This window comes from Bufo bufo, chromosome 4 (genome assembly GCF_905171765.1).
Source record: "Bufo bufo chromosome 4, aBufBuf1.1, whole genome shotgun sequence".
Lineage (NCBI taxonomy): Eukaryota > Metazoa > Chordata > Amphibia > Anura > Bufonidae > Bufo > Bufo bufo.
In genome coordinates this window covers 479,638,382-479,658,096 of record NC_053392.1, presented here as the reverse complement: position 1 = coordinate 479,658,096, position 19,715 = coordinate 479,638,382, and the positions used below count along the sequence as shown (strand labels likewise).

General features: G+C 43.4%; 1 protein-coding gene across 4 annotated transcripts in view; it reads right to left on the bottom strand.

The window, feature by feature from the left end:
- PLEKHG1 (pleckstrin homology and RhoGEF domain containing G1) overlaps nt 1–19,715 on the bottom strand; it is a 306,576-nt gene that overhangs the window by 64,630 nt on the left and 222,231 nt on the right. For all 4 annotated transcript variants that reach the window (XM_040429518.1, XM_040429517.1, XM_040429520.1 and 1 more), the window contains one exon: nt 19,088–19,632. In XM_040429518.1, coding sequence (XP_040285452.1) covers nt 19,088–19,513 — 426 coding nt within the window. In that variant the 5' untranslated portion in view covers nt 19,514–19,632. The remainder of the gene's footprint in view (nt 1–19,087; nt 19,633–19,715) is intronic.

Sequence of the window (19,715 nt, the reverse complement as noted above, 5' to 3'; positions counted from 1 at the left end):
CGAGCAATAAACGGTGAAAGTAGTGTAGGTCAGAAGTGTAAAAAGTGGCCTGGTCTTTCAGGGTGTTTAAGCACTGGGGGCTGAGGTGGTTAAAGGGGTTGTCCCACGAAAAATATTTTGCAGTTTTCAAACCAGCACCTGGATCTGAATACTTTTGTAATAGCATATAATTAAAAATTTCGCATAGCCACTGAGCTATTCAATAAAACATATCTGTATAGCGCCACCTGCTGTTTGTTTTTTTTTTTGTTTGTTTTTTGGCCTGCTCACTAAGGCCGCACATGCTCAGTATCATCCTTCAACTGCCTCCTGAGCTGTGATAGGGAGAGCATAGACATGCCCCCTGAGCTACAGCTGAAAAGACACTCCCCTGAGCTCCTAGCTTGATAAAAATCTAGCAGAGCAATGAATAGGGAGATCTCTGGTTCTGGCTTTGTTAGAAAGAGCTTGTCATGTACTATATGATGTCTGATTTTCATTTTTTAGATTAGTCATGGGCTAACCCCTTTAAGGATATGCCACAAGTTTTAGGAGGCTAGAAAAACATTTTAACATGTCCATACATGTTAGAGCTTGATCAGCTTCTTGGATTTCGCATGGCCCATTCTTTCTTCTCAAGTCAGATAAGCCTTCAGAAGAGGTGTCTGACAGCAGCTTATGTCCCTCTCCCCATTGAGAACACATTGGTCAAGGGTAGAATAGCTGTTTAAGATCTATGTCAATTTATAAGGAGATGCCATGTTAGCATTTAACCTATTAAAAAAAAGGTAAACCTTTCTAGAATAAAAAACGAAAAAGGTGCAAAGCTCAGCTCAGCTTTTTGAGTGTGTGGAGTTACGGTATATAGGATTTGTATGCCAAACAGACGAAAAGCCAAAAAGGCAGTGTTTAAGTTTTTTTTTTTAACAAAAGGTTTAATTACCTTTTAAGACCCCAACAAGGCTCTAGGTGATCTTCCACATAAACCAGATATTTTATATACAAGATCATGATGCAGAGGTCACTTTGTAACCATTTCATCAGACCTAGTATGCCCTCAAGAGCCATGAATTCAACCAAATAGCAAGAAGTAGGTAAGGTCTAAAATGTGAAAATCATCAAGTCAATGGTTTAGACAAATACTCCCAGGAAATGAGACTCCCTTTAATCTTCGTGGATACACAACACAAGAGTTCCCAGCTGGTATATAGACATCATGGTGCAATAGGCTATCTCACAAATAAAAGTGGTCATCTATACAGAATTTCTCCAGTTCATTGAAGCATCAGTTTAGTTGGCAAAAAAACATCAGGGAATGTTTATCTCCCACTCATTTAGCTTGATAGATCAGCAATGCCCCTATTAAGTGAAAACATCAGGTCAAGAGACTTATTAAAAGTTCCGAATTCGGCTTCATTAACACGCTTTTACCAGGACTGTGCCTGCAAAGCACATAATCATCAGCAATAATGGGACTGGATACCATCAGCAGATGCGAGAAAACTTTTTTTTTTTTTTTTTTTTTTTTTAGGGGGGGGGGGATCTGATCCCACTAAACATACTGTATGGTTCTCACATAGACCAGTGATTCAGTCATGTAAATAAAGCCCATCGATTCCAGCACTGGAAATATATACTCAAAATGCCATAGAGCTAAGACCACTGATAATAGGAACACCGGTATCTTATGCATCTCCAGAAGAATGTGTCTTGAGTTTCGATTAATGTTCGACAGTGTTTGTCTAAGTGTGCGACTTTAGATTAAGGGACTTCAGATTCAGGGACGTCAGTGGGGGACTGCAGTAAATCAGTTTCTTATTACTGCACTATATTGTATTTTTCTCTTTCTTGTGTAATCCCCATTTAGTATGTGTTGCACAATTGACAACGCAGTCCAGTGCACATCTTGTTTGATGTATGCAGTCCTGGAACAGCCGTTTGAGGGTGCATATATATTTGTTCAAAATGTGAGCAAATTACCCGTTTGGAATCACAAATTGAGTATCTAAACGGGCGAGTTTCAACACTGAGAGGCATTGACAATTTGGAAAAATAGAGTTTGCTGCTCACTGAGCAAGCACTCTATGGGGTAGATGAGGGGGAGAGTGAAAGCGAGGAGGCTGAGGAAAGTGAGGTAGCTAGCTGGGTAACAGTTAGAAAGCGGGGTAGAGGGAAGAGTGCCAGGGAAGCTAGCCCTGATCTGTCACACCCCAACAAGTTTGCACGGTTGGCAGATGAGGGGGATGTCGGTTCAGGGACGGCACTGTTGCAGCCGGACACTTCCTCTGCCAGTCAGGGGAATGTCAGCTCCAGTAAGCAGGGGACCAGGAGAGCAGAGAAGGCCAGACAGGTGCTGGTAGTGGGAGACTCCATTATTAGCGGTACAGAAAGGGCAATCTGTCAAAGACCGTGATCGCCGAACAGTGTGTTGTGTTCCTGGCGCTAGAGTTCGACACATCGCGGATCGGGTTGACAGATTACTGGGAGGGGCTGGAGAAGATCCAGCGGTCATGGTCCATATCGTAACCAATGACAAAGTTAAAAGGAAGGGTGAGAGTCCTTAAAAATTATTTTAGGGATTTAGGTCAAAAGCTTAGGGCAAGAACCACAAAGGTAGTGTTTTCCGAAGTACTGCCTATACCACGAGCCACACCAGAAAGGCAGCGGGAGATTAGGGAGGTTAACAAGTGGCTCAAGAACTGGTGTAGGAAGGAGGGGTTTGGGTTCTTGGAGAACTGGGCCGACTTCTCTCTCAGCTACAGGCTCTATCGTAGGAATGGGCTGCACCTCAATGAGGAAGGGGCAGCTGTGTTTGGGGAGAAGATGGCTAGAAGGTTGGAGGAGTGTTTAAACTAGGGACTGGGGGGGGGGGGGGGGGTAATTACGTTATAGGATGGGAAGATAGTGCAGATAGAGACCGGGGGCAAGGTAGTGGGACTGGGGGAGGAATGGAAGGAGGGACTAGAACAGTTCAGAAGGAAAGGTGTAGGGTAAAAAAAATATACATAAACCTCTTAACTGTATGTATACTAATGCCAGAAGCCTGACTAATAAAACTGGGGAACTGGAATTAGTGATGTGTGAGGAGGACTATGACATAGTGGGTATAACTGAGACATGGCTGGATGATAACTATGACTGGGCAGTCAATGTACAAGGTTACAGTCTGTTTAGAAAGGATCGTCAAAACCGGAGAGGGGGAGGGGTCTGCCTTTATGTAAAGTCCTGTCTAAAGCCCACAGTCCGAGAAGATATAAGTGAGGGACATGAACATGTGGAGTCACTGTGGTTTGAAATACATGGAGGCAAAAATAATAATAAATTACTAATAGGAGTTTATTATAAACCACCTAATATACCAGAGTCCACAGAAAATCTACTACTAAATGAGATAGACAAGGCAGCAAATCATAATGAGGTGGTTATTATGGGGGACTTCAACTACCCAGATATAGACTGGGAAACTGAAAGCTGTACATCTCATAAAGGAAACAGGTTCTTGGCAATAACCAAAGACAATTACCTTACCCAACTGGTTCAGGACCCAACTAGAGGGACGGCCATACTAGACTTAGTATTAACCAATAGACCTGACAGAACAACAGATGTGCAAATCGGGGGACACGTGGGAAATAGTGACCATAAAGTAATTACCTTCCAATTATCCTTCAAACTAGCGTTTCTACAGGGAGAAACAAAAATACCAAACGTCAAAAAAGCTAAATTTAGCCAACTAAGAGAGGCCATCGGCCTAACTAACTGGGACAAAGTCCTCAAAAATAAAGATACTGACACAAAATGGGATATTTTTAAAAGCATCCTGAAATCCAATTGTGAGAGGTACATACCTTATAGGAATAAAGATTTAAGGAACAAGAAGAAACCAATGTGGATAAATAGAACTGTAAAGAAAGCAATACATGACAAAAATAAAGCATTTCAATCACTAAAACAGGAGGGTAGCGAAGAAGCACTGAAAAACTATAAAAGGAAAAAAATAGAATATGTAAAAAAACAAAATAAAAGCCGCCAAACTAGAGACCGAGAGATTAATTGCCAAAGAGAGCAAAACTAACCCTAAAATGTTTTTCAATTATATAAATGGTAAAAAGTATAAAACTGAAGGTGTCGGCCCCCTACAGAGCAATGATGGGGAAGTTGCAGAGAGCGACGAGGAGAAAGCAAAGCTTTTAAATATTTTTTTCTACACTGTATTCACTGAGGAAAATAAACTGTCAGATGAAATGCAGAATGTAAAAGTAAATTCCCTATTAAAAGTGACCTGTCTGACCCAGGAAGAAGTACAACAGCGACTTAAAAAGATTAAAATAGACAAATCGCCAGGACCAGATGGCATACACCCCCGTATCCTAAGAGAATTAAGTAATGTCATAGCCAGACCCTTATTTCTGATATTTACAGACTCTATACTGACAGGGAGTGTTCCACAGGATTGGCGCATAGCAAATGTGGTGCCAATGTTCAAAAAGGGTGCAAAGACAGACCCCGGAAATTGTAGGCCGGTGAATTTAACATCTGTTGTGGGTAAACGGTTTGAAGGTTTTCTAAGAGATGCCATCTTGGAGGATCTCAATGAAAACAAGCAAATAACATCATATCAGCATGGCTTCATGAGAGATCGGTCATGTCAAACTAATTTAATCAGTTTCTATGAGAAGGTAAGTTCTAGACTTGACAGTGGTTAATCAATGGATGTCGTATAGCTGGACTTCTCCAAAGCATTTGACACTGTACCACATAAAAGGTTATGATATATAAAATGAGAATGCTCGGACTGGGAGAAAACGTCTGTATGTGGGTAAGTAACTGGCTCAATGATAGAAAACAGAGGGTAGTTATTAATGGTACACACTCAGATTGGGTCACTGTCACTAGTGGGGTACCTCAGGGGTCAGTATTGGGCCCTATTCTCTTCAATATATTTATTTATGATCTTGTAGAAGGCTTGCACAGTAAAATAAAAAAATTTGCAGATAAACTGTGTAAAGTAATTAACACAGAAGAGGACAGTATACTACTACAGAGCGATCTGGATAGATTGGAGGCTTGGGCAGAGAAGTGGCAGATGATGTTTACCCCGGACAAATGTAAGGTTATGCACATGGGAAGGAATAATGCAGATCACCAGTACATACTAAATGATAAAAAACTCTGTAACACTGACATGGAAAAGGACCTAGGAATTTTAATAAACAGCAAACTAAGCAGTAAAAACCAGTGTCAGGCAGCTGCTGCCAAGGCCAATAAGATAATTGGTTGCATCAAAAGGGGCATAGATGCCCGTGATGAGAACATAGTCCTACCACTTTACAAATCACTAGTCAGACCACACATGGAGTTCTGGGCTCCTGTGAACAGGGCAGATATAGCAGAGCTGGAGAGGGTTCAGAGGAGGGCAACTAAAGTAATAACTGGAATAGGGCAACTACAATACCCTGAAAGATTATCAACATTAGGGTTATTCACTCTAGAAAAAAAGACGACTAAGGGGAGATCTAATTACCATGTATAAATATATCAGGGGTCAGTACAGAGATCTATCCCATCATCTATTTATCCCCAGGACTATGACTGTGACGAAGGGACATCCTCTGCGTCTGGAGGAAAGAAGGTTTGTACACAAACATAGAAGAGGATTCTTTACGGTAAGAGCAGTGAGACTATGGAACTCTCTGCCTGAGGAGGTGGTGACAGAGTACAATAAAAGAATTCAAGAGGGGATTGGATGAATTTCTGGAGTGTAATAATATTACGGGCTATAGCTACTAGAGAGGGGTCGTTGATCCAGGGAGTTATTCTGATTGGAGTCGGGAAGGAATTTTTTCCCCCTTAAGTGGGGAAAATTGGCTGGTACCTCACAGTTTTTTTTATTTTTTCCTTCCTCTGGATCAACTTGCAGGATAACAGGCCGAACTGGATGGACAAATGTCTTTTTTAGGCCTTATATACTATGTTACTATGATTACGCGTGGACCTTTTCGTATATGTATTTCTCTACTCCCTTAATGTAATTTCCTATTTTATGAAGGAATCCATTATGCATCAATATTTCTAACCCAAGAATAGTTTAAATGAGTATTCTAGTAATTTCAAGTTATCCCTTATCCAGTTCTCCTGATTGGTGAGGGTGACAGCAGTATGACTAATTGTTACCCCCTATCCTGTGAATATGGGATAACTTGATAGTATAGGAATACCCCTTTAATGTGATAAATTTCAACATACAAGATAATTCTGCCTGTAATCAGCAGATCCATTAAACCCAAGATGAATTTTATCATATAGAAGCCATCAGGGGAGAGATTATGTTATTAGTTCTGAGATGAAATGCCAAGGTACAGTAGCTCAAGTAAAGCATCAGGCTTGCTTCACACCATGTTCAGGCCTCATGCACACAACCATATCCGCTTTGCAGTCCGCAAATCGCGATCCCAGCCGTGTGCATGCCGATTTTTTTTTACTCTGTAAAATGTCCTAATCTTGTTTGCAAAATGGTCAAAAACAGGACACGTTCTATCTTTTTTGCGGAATGAATGGATCCACATCTGATCCCCAAAAATGTGTACCGGAACATACAGTCATGTGCATAAGGCCTTAGTCTTATACACTGATTTTATTATATAAGCCACATCTCTGCCAAAGGAGGGGGATTCTGGCATCCACGGATGGTGTGCAGTATCGTAGCTCTTCCCCAATTAATCCATTTGTATCATATGCATTTAAAAACACTGTTGTCTATGCTTTTCAACACACCTGTATACAAATGATAAAGAAAAGTACACCACAGATGGGGTCAATGACAGATATATGCCATCATTAAGGCCACCATACACAAGAGAAAAGTTGTCCTTTGTTAGGAGTATGAGGGCCTCGACTGTAGCCCAACAGATGATATGCAGGAAAGAAGGATAGGGCATATTGAAGTTAAATGCCCGATCCTTTCGTTCTCAGGGTAGATAAGCTACTGCCAAATGTGTCTGGCAGTGTCTTACTCCCCTCTGCCCATTAAGGACACATGGGACGAATGGACTATGAGTGTGTATGGGAGAGTCAGGACGCATAGCTGCCAGCTATCGAATTTATAGGGAGTCATTGTAAACTAATATCTACAATCTTTATTTTATGTGCGTGATTTGGCTTACTTTTTGTTTCCTTTAGTATATGTCTTGATTCTTCAAGTTCTTGACTAAAGATATTGATGTCCTGCTAATTCCATACGACCCCAGGATATAGTCGTGTAAGATTTCCATGACCTTTACCCTTTGTAAAAGTTTTTTCATTTTTAAAATGTTTCCCACAGTATTGAAAAAGCCTAGCTTATAGCCATAGCCTAATAAAGCACTCTTCGTCTTGCCCACGCCTGACCTACATTGTGACCCTTCACCTGAACAGCTGTCTTGTTTTTATGGTCAGTTAGTAAACTTTTTACTGTCAATTCTTTAAACTTGCAATTTCACTTTTCTAGAGGAATCCTAATTGTATTATTCGCCTAAAGCAGTGGTCGGCAAGCCGCGGCTCGCGAGCCACATGCGGCTCTTTACACACTTTAATGCGGCTCTTCTGCAGGGCTCCAGATGCCATTAGCGACTAGACCCGCCGCCGCAGCTCTGCTCAATACAGCGGCGGGCACAGGAGATGATCGTTCTCAGCAGCGCAGGAGGAGTCTCTCCCTCCCCCCTGTGCTGCTGCTGTCCCCGCCGCTGCCAATAAGAAGAGGCAGGAGGAGGAGGGGAGGGGCTGTGGCCACTGCGCCACCAATGAAGAAAACTGACCTGTTAATACAAATACAGGAGGCGGGTGCCGGAATCAAATAGCCGGCACCCGACCTCTGTGACAGGGAGCTGCGATCCGCTGCAGTTGAGTTAACCCTTCAGGTGCGGTACCTGAGGGGTTAACTGCCGCTGATCGCAGCTCCCTGTCACAAAGGTCGGGTGCCGGCTATTTGATTCCGGCACCCGCCTCCTGTATTTGTATAAGAAACGTTGGTGGCACAGTGCCCCCCCCCCCCCAGTATAATAAACGTTGGTGGCACAGTGCCCCCCCCCCCCCAGTATAATAAACGTTGGTGGCACAGTGCGCCACCCCCCCCCCCAGTATAATAAACGTTGGTGGCACAGTGCGCCCCCCCCCCCCCCCCAGTATAATAAACGTTGGTGGCACAGTGCGCCCCCCCTCCCCCAGTATAATAAACGTTGGTGGCACAGTGGGAAGTGCCAATGAGGGTTAAAAATAATAAAAGAAAATTAACTCACCTCCTCCAGTTGATCAGGTAGCTGCCGGTCTCCTGTTCTTACTTCTTTCTAGTTTCTTCAGGACCTGTGGTGACGTCACTGAGCTCATCACATGGCCCATTACCATGGTGATGGATCATGTGATGAGCACAGTGATGTCACCACAGGTCCTGCGTCCTGAAGAAACTAGAAAGAAGTAAGAACAGGAGACGATCAATTGGAGGAGGTGAGTTAATTATTTTTTTATTTTTTAACCCTCATTGGCACTGCCCACTGCGCCACCAATGTTTATTATATTGAGGGGGGGCGCACTGCGCCACCAATGTTTATTATATTGGGGTGATGGGGGGGGCGCACTGCGCCACCAATGTTTATTATACTGGGGTGTTGGGGGGGCGCACTGCGCCACCAATGTTTATTATATTGGGGTGATGGGGGGGGCGCACTGCGCCACCAATGTTTATTATACTGGGGTGATGGGGGGGGCGCACTGCGCCACCAATGTTTATTATATTGAGGGGGGGCGCACTGCGCCACCAATGTTTATTATATTGGGGTGATGGGGGGGCGCACTGCGCCACCAATGTTTATTATATTGAGGGGGGGCGCACTGCGCCACCAATGTTTATTATATTGGGGTGATGGGGGGGGGCGCACTGCGCCACCAATGTTTATTATATTGAGGGGGGCGCACTGCACCACCAATGTTTATTATATTGGGGTGATGGGGGGGCGCACTGCGCCACCAATGTTTATTATATTGACCTTGTACTAAGCATTCTGTATTCAGAATGCTATTATTTTCCCTTATAACCATGTTATAAGGGAAAATAATACAGTGAATAGACTTTCATCCTAGGAACCATGCGTGAAAATCGCACTTGCTTGCGATTTTCACACAGCCCCATTAACTTCTATGGGGCCTGCGTTGCGCGAAAAACGCACAACAGAGCATGCTGCGATTTTCACGCAACGCACAAGTGATGTGTGAAAATCACCGCTCATGTGCACAGCCCCATAGAAGTGAATGGGTCCGGATTTAGTGCGGGTGCATTCCGGTATTTTGAATGCCGGATCCAGCACTAATACATTCCTATGGGGAAAAATGCCGGAGCCGGCATTCAGGCAAATCTTCATTTTTTTTCGCCGGAGATAAAACCGTAGCATGCTACGGTTTTATCTTTTGCCTGATCAGTCAAAATGACTGAACTGAAGACATCCTGATGCATCCTGAACGGATTACTCTCCATTCAGAATGCATGGGGATAAAACTGATCAGTTATTTTCCGGTATAGAGCCCCTGTGACGGAACTCAGTGCCGGAAATGAAAAACGCTAATGTGAAAGTACTTTAAAATATTAAGTTTAAATCCCCCCTTTCCCAATTTTACATATAAAATATATAAACAATAAATAAATAAACATATTACATAGCCTTTTTAGTCACCTTGTCACCCCAAAAAATAGCATAGGACTGTTCTATTATGGGCCGAATGTTTCATAAAATGCGAAATGCACACAGCTTTTTTTGTTGTTTTTTTTTTTTTGCACGGTATTGAGTATCACAATACTTTTTTATGGTGACGAAAGCGAATCAAAATTTTGGTTTCAAAACAACCCTACGCCGATCTGATCGGCGTAGCGTTGTCACGATACCAAAATTTTGATTCAGTTTCGATTTGGCAACTAAAAATTTGATTTGGCTCCTAAATTTTTCAGTTCAGGAGCCAATGGCTACTTGGAATTTTTTTTTAGTCTGGAGCACTGTTCTGTGTGCCCGGCGCCCGCTCCCCTCCCTCCTCTCGGGGGCGGCAGCCTGCGGCTGTCCTGCCTACATGTGTGCCGTGCGGCGCTCAGGCCAAAGGAGGCGTCACTGACTGTCAGTGGGGCCGCGGCGGAGGGAGGCGAGGAGGCGGAGCTGCTCTGTCTGCTATGACCTGTAAAAGCTGCCCCTCCAGGCTGGCAGCAGAAGAACACAGTCACAGAGTAACACTGAGGCACGACTTGTTGGAACTTGGCCGACCCTGCTGGACTCTAGTCTGGACTCTGGAGAAGACACCTTAAGGCAGAGCCAGCTGAGATTGGAGCCAGGACCAGACCGACCCCACTCCAGCCAGACCCCAGTGATATATCAGGTACCGACTTCAACATTGTCCCTCATCATGTCACCCCCCCGATGGTGCAGACTCCAACATTGTCCCCCATTAGGGAGCATAATGGATGGGGGCTGACGGCTGTCATGGGGGGCATGATGGCTGACATGGGAGTAATGATGGATGGGTGCTGACGGCTGACATGGGCATGATGGATGGGGTGCTGACGGCTGACATGGGCATGATGGATGGGGTGCTGACATGGGGGGCTGACGGCTGACATAAGGTCATGATGGCTGACATGGGGGGCATGATGGATGGGGGCTGACGGCTGACATGGACATGATGGATGGAGTGCTGACATGGGGGGCTGATGGCTGACGGCTGACATGGGGTGCTGACGGCTGACATAGGGGCATGACGGCTGACATGGGGGGCATGATGGATGGGGGCTGACAGCTGACATGGGCATGATGGATGGGGTGCTGACGGCTGACATGGGGGGCATGATGGCTGACATGGGGGGCTGATGGCTGACATGGGGGGTAATGATGGATGGGGGCTGACATGGGCATGATGGGGTGCTGATGGCTGACATGGGCATGATAGATGGGGTGCTGACGGCTGACATGGGCATGATGGATGGGGTGCTGACATTGGGTGCTGACGGCTGACATAAGGTCATGATGGCTGACATGGGGGGCATGATGGATGGGGGCTGACGGCTGACATGGACATGATGGATGGAGTGCTGACATGGGGGGCTGATGGCTGACGGCTGACATGGGGTGCTGACGGCTGACATAGGGGCATGACGGCTGACATGGGGGGCATGATGGATGGGGGCTGACAGCTGACATGGGCATGATGGATGGGGTGCTGACGGCTGACATGGGGGGCATGATGGCTGACATGGGGGGCTGATGGCTGACATGGGGGGTAATGATGGATGGGGGCTGACATGGGCATGATGGGGTGCTGACGGCTGACATGGGCATGATGGATGGGGTGCTGACGGCTGACATGGGCATGATGGATGGGGTGCTGACGGCTGACATGGGCATGATGGATGGGGTGCTGACGGCTGACATGGGCATGATAGATGGGGTGCTGACATGGGGGGTTGACGGCTGACATAGGGGCATGACGGCTGACATGGGGGCATGATGGATGGGGGCTGACATGGGCATGATGGATGGGGTGCTGACTGCTGATATAGGGGGCTGATCTGAGGTATGATTAACATTGGGGGTCTGATTGGTGGTCTGACCTGAGGTATAATGGAAAATATTGTTTCTGATTATACTCCTCTAAAACCTATGTGCATCTTATAGGGCGAAAAGTACAGTCCTCAAACCAGATCGAAGATATCAGGACCACACAGAGGAGAAGCCAGCTGCTGCAGACAGAACCAGGACCAGGTGAGCTGCGGGCGGGGCGGTGGGAGAAGGGGGTCACCGAGATGTAGCTTCGCTTGTGTTGCCAAAAAATCCTTGCACAGGCTCTGGTCACGTCCACGTGACAGGGCCGGTGCAAAGAGTCCCACAGTACCCGACCTATGTGGATACTTGCATGCACAATATTCTCAATAAAAACTTATTGAAACTAAAAACAGTGTACCATCCTATGTATTTTCGGTTTTAAAAATGTGGCTCTCAAAATAAATTTCAATCGTGGTTTTGGCGAGATTTGGCTCAGTTGAAAAAAAAGGTTGCCCACCACTGGCCTAAAGGCTCGGTCCACCATGACGACTAATTTCATTTTATTGCCCCAATGTCTTAAATGAAAAAAATAAATAAAATAAATAAACTTTGTAATAGGATTTTGATTAAAATTATTATACAGGGTAGGCCATTTATATGGATACACCTTAATAAAATGGGAATGGTTGGTGATATTAACTTCCTGTTTGTGGCACATTAGTGTATATGAGGGGGGAAACTTTTCAAGATGGGTGGTGACCATGGTGGCCATTTTGAAGTCGGCCATTTTGAATCCAACTTTCGTTTTTTGAATAGGAAGAGGGTCATGTGACACATCAAACTTATTGGGAATTTCACACGAAAAACAATGGTGTGCTTGGTTTTAATGTAACTTTATTCTTTCATGAGTTATTTACAAGTTTCTCTTTGTTTACAGCCATTGACATGTCGCCGAGGTTAACACGTGAGGAGCGGATAGAAATTGTGTTGATGTCTGGTGAACGCAGTAACCGGGTCATTGCAGCAGATTTCAATGCAAGACACCCTACGAGACCACCCATCTCCCATGCTACAGTTAGCAAACTGCTTGCTAAGTTTCGTGAAACTGGTTCAGTGTTGGACTTGCCAAAATGTGGAGCCATGAAATCTGTCTCTAATGAAGAAACATCAGTGGCTGTCCTAGCTTCATTCAGCAAGAGCCCACAGCGTAGCACTCACCGCATGTCACTGGAGAGTGGCATTAGTCGAACATCCCTTCGGCGGATATTAGCTACTCACAAATGGCACCCTTACAAACTCCAGCTACTGCAGCATCTCAACGAGGATGACCCAGATCGGCGCACTGAATTTGCAGAATGGGCAAAACAAAAATTGAAACAGGACCCTTAGTTTACACAGAAGATTTTGTTCAGTGATGAGGCAAACTTTTATGTGAATGGTGAAGTTAACAAACAAAACCACCGCTATTGGTCTGACACTAACCCACATTGGATAGATCCCTCCAAGACTGTTGGAACAAAAAAATTGATGGTATGGTGTGGTATATGGGGTACAAAGATAGTGGGGCCATTCTTCATCAATGGAAACCTCAAGGCCACTGGATATGCGAAATTGCTACATGATGATGTGTTTCCCTCTTTATGCACTGAAGCTGGCACGTTCCCTGAGTTTTTCCAGCAAGATGGTGCACCACCACATTATGGGTGTCAGGTCCAAGCATTCCTAGATGAACAGTTTCCTGGAAAGTGGATTGGTCGTCGTGGGCCAGTTGAATGGCCCCCCAAGGTCTCCCGATCTGACCCCCTTAGACTTTAATCTTTGGGGTCATCTGAAGGCAATTGTCTATGCTGTGAAGATAAGAGATGTGCAGCACCTGAAACTACGGATACTGGAAGCCTGTGCTAGCATTTCACCTGCGGTGTTGCTATCAGTGTGTGAAGAGTGGGAGAAGAGGGTTGCATTGACAATCCAACACAATGGGCAGCACATTGAACACATTTTATAAGTGGTCAGAAACTTGTAAATAACTCATGAAAGAATAAAGTTACGTTAAAACCAAGCACACCATTGTTTTTCGTGTGAAATTCCCAATAAGTTTGATGTGTCACATGACCCTCTTCCTATTGAAAAAACAAAAGTTGGATTCAAAATGGCCGACTTCTAAATGGCCGCCATGGTCACCACCCATCTTGAAAAGTTTCCCCCCCCCTCACATATACTAATGTGCCACAAACAGGAATTTAATATCACCAACCATTCCCAGTTTATTAAGGTGTATCCATATAAATGGCCCACCCTGTATAAAACTTTGTTTCTTCAATGTGTACTCTTCTTATTCGTGACAAATGGTGTATTTCGGTCTTGAGAGCAGAGATTATGACTGCGTTAAAGGAATTCTCTAGGATTACAAAAACACAGCTCCACCACCCCTGTCCACGGGTGGTGTGCAGTATCGTAACTCTTCCCCACTGAATCCAATAAAAAGACAAGCTGCAATACCAGACACAACTCATGGGCCAGGAAAGGTGGTGGAAGAATGGTTTTGGAAGAAAGCAGCCATGGTTTTCTAATCCCGGACAACCCCTTTCTAATCCCGGACAACCCCTTTAAGTATTTAGTTCGGTGTATTGAACAGTTTGAATGGCTATGGTACTGTACATATACAGAGATCCACCCAATGTCTATACAGAACTACTCTACATACATGAAAACTACAATAATCACTATAAAAAAAATACACAAAGTGTCACCGATCCTTTTTTCACAGATGCCTTTTTGACAAACGGCATGAAAGACACCCCCTTGACTTGTATGGAGACTGTTGGGCCATGAAAACGACAAACAAAAGGACATGTCCAAATTTTTTGCAGCCAATGTTCACGGTACATTAGAAAAATGAATGTGTGAATACACCGGTCTTGTGAATAAGGCCTAAACGTTCACCAACACAAAACATTTTACTTGTTTATTGGGCATTTTTCAATTTGTTGGGTATTTATTAAAGATTTCACATGAAGGTGCCAGAGACTAATACACAAAAACTGATCCCAGTGGTGAAATCCTGGTTACTTGAGACAGAGAATTGTAAATGAGGTCAGTGAACGTGTATTCCAGCTTTGCTTTCCCCGTTTATCTGTATGTCAGCTGATTGAGGATTACCAGATCCCCAGTACCTTTACATGAGCCATTTTGGCTGTTGCATACCAGCTGCTTGGTCAAATATCTAAAAGCAACAAACAGTGTAGGGTCCTGATTAGTCTGTGATGTCAGTAACAAAAAGTAAAAAAAAAAAAAAAGTTTTAAGTTACAAATCTTCATTTTCTGTTACCTTAGATGACATTTTGGGGCTTTGGAACATATTGTCGTCCTGGAACCAATACTGTGATTTGAGGGACCACTGTACTGGAAGTGAAGGTCCAAATGTGCGTTACCAGAAGGGGTTGTTGGGGAACCAAATCTCCCAGCATAAACTCTTGCTTGGCTGTTCTCTTACCAACCATAGAACTGAATAGAGCATTCTGGGAATTGTAGTTTCAAAATGTCTTGTGTGCCAAAGGTTGCCGATCCCTGATCAGGGATTAGGAAGCGATACAGACAGGAGTGCTGATCGGAGGTTTATTGTGTGGCTTTTTATCAGGTCCTACATCCTAAAAACTAACTATTATTATTCTTATTATGCGTCTATGATTGGGAAACTGTAGTCTGTCAGATCATTTTGCATAAGTTTGCAAGAAATACCTTTGAACGCGAGACAAAGGTTTATGGATTAACTCTATGATTTCCAAAATGTGCACATTCCAGGCTGGCACCATACAAGCCCCAGTTACATTAGACTATAATGCTGGTGTTACTATAAAAGCAGCAAATGGCTGTTTCTTGCTGTTATTTTATTTAGTGCCTACGTCGAAATAATAGCCTAAAGTAAATGGTTCAAACAGCATATGGATATTTTTTGGATGTGCTGCTGCATCAGAGGAAAGGCAGTAAAGATGGCTGCACAACACGCTGGGAGTGTATTTGAGAAACAGCTGGACCACCATAGACCGCCTTCATTTCTTGTAGGCCAGAGTAATGCACAGCCACTAATGGTACAGCAATTACCACTGCTTGAAAACATTTTTCATCCCGTCATTCAGTTTCATCAGACCACCCTGGTATTACAAGCAAGAAGAGATCAAATCTTCAACTACATCTACAGCTCCACTGAGCTAGGTATTTGGCAAAGGACCAGAAAAGGTTTCAGAGTGGGAAAAAGCAAGCTCGATTTTGCCCGCACGTGCAGAGCAATACACATGGAGTCATGATGTCTCACTTCTGCCGCCCATAGGAGAGTTATGAACTTGGCTAATCATAAATCCACATATGACCAAAACAGTCAAGATCTGACCGGAGCCTTTTATTGTAACCATGATTGCTTCCTGCCCCATTGGTCGGATGAGGACTACTTCCTCAGCTATCCATGAATTCATTCCAAAATGAAAAATGTACGCGGCAGTATCATTTCCATTATATGTATTGTATTCGCTTGTAAATGTATCGTAACTGAGTAAACTGACCGTCCATTTACTCAACCAAATAAGCCTGAATTTTACGGAAGGATGCATGTAACGCACCGACTACTGTTGCAGCACAACTTAGACTACTTTCACATCTGCGTTTTTGCTGGATCAGTCATGAATCAGCAAAAACGCTTCAGTTATGATAATACAACCGGCTGGATCCGGTTGTATTATCTCTAAGATGGCCATGACGGATCAGACACTAAAACCATTGCAAGTCAATGGGAAACGGATCCGTTTTCTTTTGTGTCCGAGAAAACGGATCCTGCACCATTGACTTACATTGTGTTTCATGGGAACGTAACGTAGCGGAATGCATTCTGGTGAACTCAGTTCAGTTTTGTCCCCATTGACAATGAAATCGGGATAAAACAGTTTTTCTTCGGTTTTGAGATCCTGTGACAGATCTCAATACCGGAAAGGAAAAACGCAGATGTAAAAGTAGCCTTAAAGGGACACTTCCAGAAAAAGATCTCGTAGCACATTACCTTAAATGTGAATATTCTATTCACATAGTGTATTAGAACAGCTAATCAGCAGAGGCACAAGGTCTTGGACCCCCCCATTTTTTGAGTCTCTTCCAAGGAAATATTTTTTAAAAATAGAAAACCCCTTTTAGCTACTAACTTTTTATAGATGTCGTTCACCAGTTTTCATGTGGCTCTCTCATATCATACTGGGACATATTCGTAAACAAGGACTAGGATGGAACATGGTTAAATACAGATATGCTTAAAGGGGTTGTCAGATGTAAAAATAAAAAGACAGGGACAGTGTTAAAATAATAAAACAAGTTATAGTCATCCTTTTTGAAACCCCTCCGATGCCCCAACACTCCGTACCGCTGTGGCATGAAGTCATGTTCTTGGCTGCAGTGATGACATCCTTTGTATGCCATAAGACGGCTGAGGTCAGTGATTGTGTACCGCACATGACTGCTGCAGCCAGACACAACACGGGGAACAGTGGTGCTGTCGTGGAGGAGGTTTAAAATTTTTTGATATATAACTTATTTTACTTTGTCCCTTCCTTGTCCATTTATTCCATTCCAGACGACCGCTTTAAAGAATTTTCTTTTAACTGAATTGTCATTTGTTCCTGCCAGTGTTGCTTGTGTCATTCATAGTGGATTGCGTAATGTAAGTTAAAAGATATAGCAAGCCATCACACTCAATGCCTGTGAACAAAACTACTTTATCCCACAATGCAATATCAGGAATTTGGAAATCACCTAGCGCATTTGACACGTGTACTTTATTTCTTTGGAAGTGAGGTCATGGTTGCAGTATGCTTAACACAATGAAGTTGATTTCACTTCATTTCATTGTTCAATATTTGTACAGCTCATTACTGTGACATGAGTCACAATATTAATACCTGCACAGCCCAGAAACTTTCAGTATTTGAGACCTATAAATTTAAAACCAGTATAATAAACTTAGAAAATAGGGCCTTTCAGAAAAAATATCGAACATACCATAAAGTTATTGATTCAAAAAATATTTGCCTAGACAAGTGCACGCACATTCAAGTCAAAGTATTTTCTAGAACTAGTCCATTACAGGAGAAGTTTCATTCCATTTATTCCATTGAAGACCACTGTGGCACTAAAGGGGTTATCCAGGAATTTCACATTGGATAGGTCATCAGTTTCAGATCAAAGGGCTCCAACACACAAGAGCCCCGCTCATCAGCTCCACTCTGTGAGCGCTTAGGTCCTTTACTAAGCCAGTGACATCACTACATTGGTCACGTGGCCTAGATGCAACTCAGTCCCATTAAAGTGAATTGGCCTGGGCTGCAATACCAAGCACAGCCACTATAAAAAATGCACAGCGCTGTGCTTGGTAAGCAGTGAGCAGGCTGCGGCACTCACTGGAGCTCTGTTGAGCACAGCGGCCTTTACAGCTGATCGATGGCGGTGTCGGGAGTGGGACCCCTGCCGATCTGTTATTGATGACTTACCCTGACGATAGACCATCAATATCAAATTCTCAGATAACGCCTGTAAAATACACTTAACAGTAACGTTGTTTTAATCCCCCATCTTATGTGTATGATAAAAAAATGGCTGCACAACTTTACAAATACAAACAATAGAGCTGAGAAATGGGGATCATTCTAAATTAAAGTTGTATTATACCTACTATAGATGGAAAAATGGAAGCTCTTAGCGCACACTTTTGATCAAACGTGTGTTGGGCCCATCTACCAGGCATCAAAATGTGCGCTTGATCAAAAATGTGCGCTAAGAGCTTCCATTTTTCCATCTATAGTAGGTATAATACCACTTTAATTTAGAATGATCCCTATTTCTCAGCTCTATTGTTTGTATGTGTAGAGTTGTGCAGCCATTTTTTTTTAGCAACCATGTTTGCATGATGGATATGCCCCTGTGACTATGTATATGAATGTGCTAGTCTAAATTTTCTTGTAGTACCTTATGTGTATGGCGGAATCCCAATTCTCCCTGTCAGATGTTAGGGGGGAAAAAAGGGACAGCCATGTTGAATTTAGACTCTGCTTTAAATAAATCTGACTCTAATCGAAAGTGCTCCAGTTGCCCTAGACAGTTGCGGATGACATCCTAGGTCTCTATGCAACTGCTTTCATGCTCGTTAATGCGAAAGCAGCATTAGTAATCTTAAAGTCACAGTCACATATATGACTAGGGGAAAACACATGACTGCTGTTAATAACAAATAGCCTCTTTAAATTAAAAAAAATTAAAAAAAATTGTCAGAAAAACTTTCTTTTTGGTGGCAAATGCCTGCCAGTGTGTATACACACATACACTGCTTGGAGTCATGTGAGCCTCCATCTTTTCGGTCTTATCTGAAAAATGGCTGATGCCATTTTAATAAACCTTAATAAATCTTCCAAATTTCTGATTTGATCCAAAATTTGGGAAAATTTGAGTTAAACTTGATTTGTTTTGAATTAACTCATCTCTGTAATAGTTTTAATTAAAATTATTATTTTCCAATATGTACTTTGTCTTACCTCAACAATGCTTTTCAAGTCTTGTACATATGTCCTCTCAGTTTGGAGGATTTCTTGGACCACTCTATCCACATACATGAGCTTTGGACTGGTGGGCTCCACAACTTCAGCTTTTGAACAGTTCTTGACGGATCCTTTGGATTCTTTCCATGGTATGGTCCTTCTCTCATCAGAGTATTTTTCCCTTGGACTTCCATGGCCCGGTTCTCTGATATAGTTAGTCCGAAGTTCATCATTTGACAACTGACGGGATGGAACAAGGTCTAGTTTTATGGCTCCAGCTTCCTTATCCTGGTGAAACAAACCCATGTGACTGTTTGATGCTAAGGTCATCCGACTCCCAAATGAACAGCGACTATCCCGGGAAGAGGCAGATGAGGAAGTTGAACCAAAGCTAACAGGTCTATCACTGTCTGAGAGCTCCATATTTTTGATTCCACAATAACGTAAATGTCTATTTGTCCTGTTTAGATCCACCCCTGTCGTTCTGGGACTTGGATGTTCTGTGACAGATGTTAGAGAATCCAGTGGCAAGTGGTAGTCATCTGTAAAATAAAACACAAATGGAATATTTATATGAAAATTCTATATGAAAATAGATGGTCACATTTTTATTCTCAACGAAACC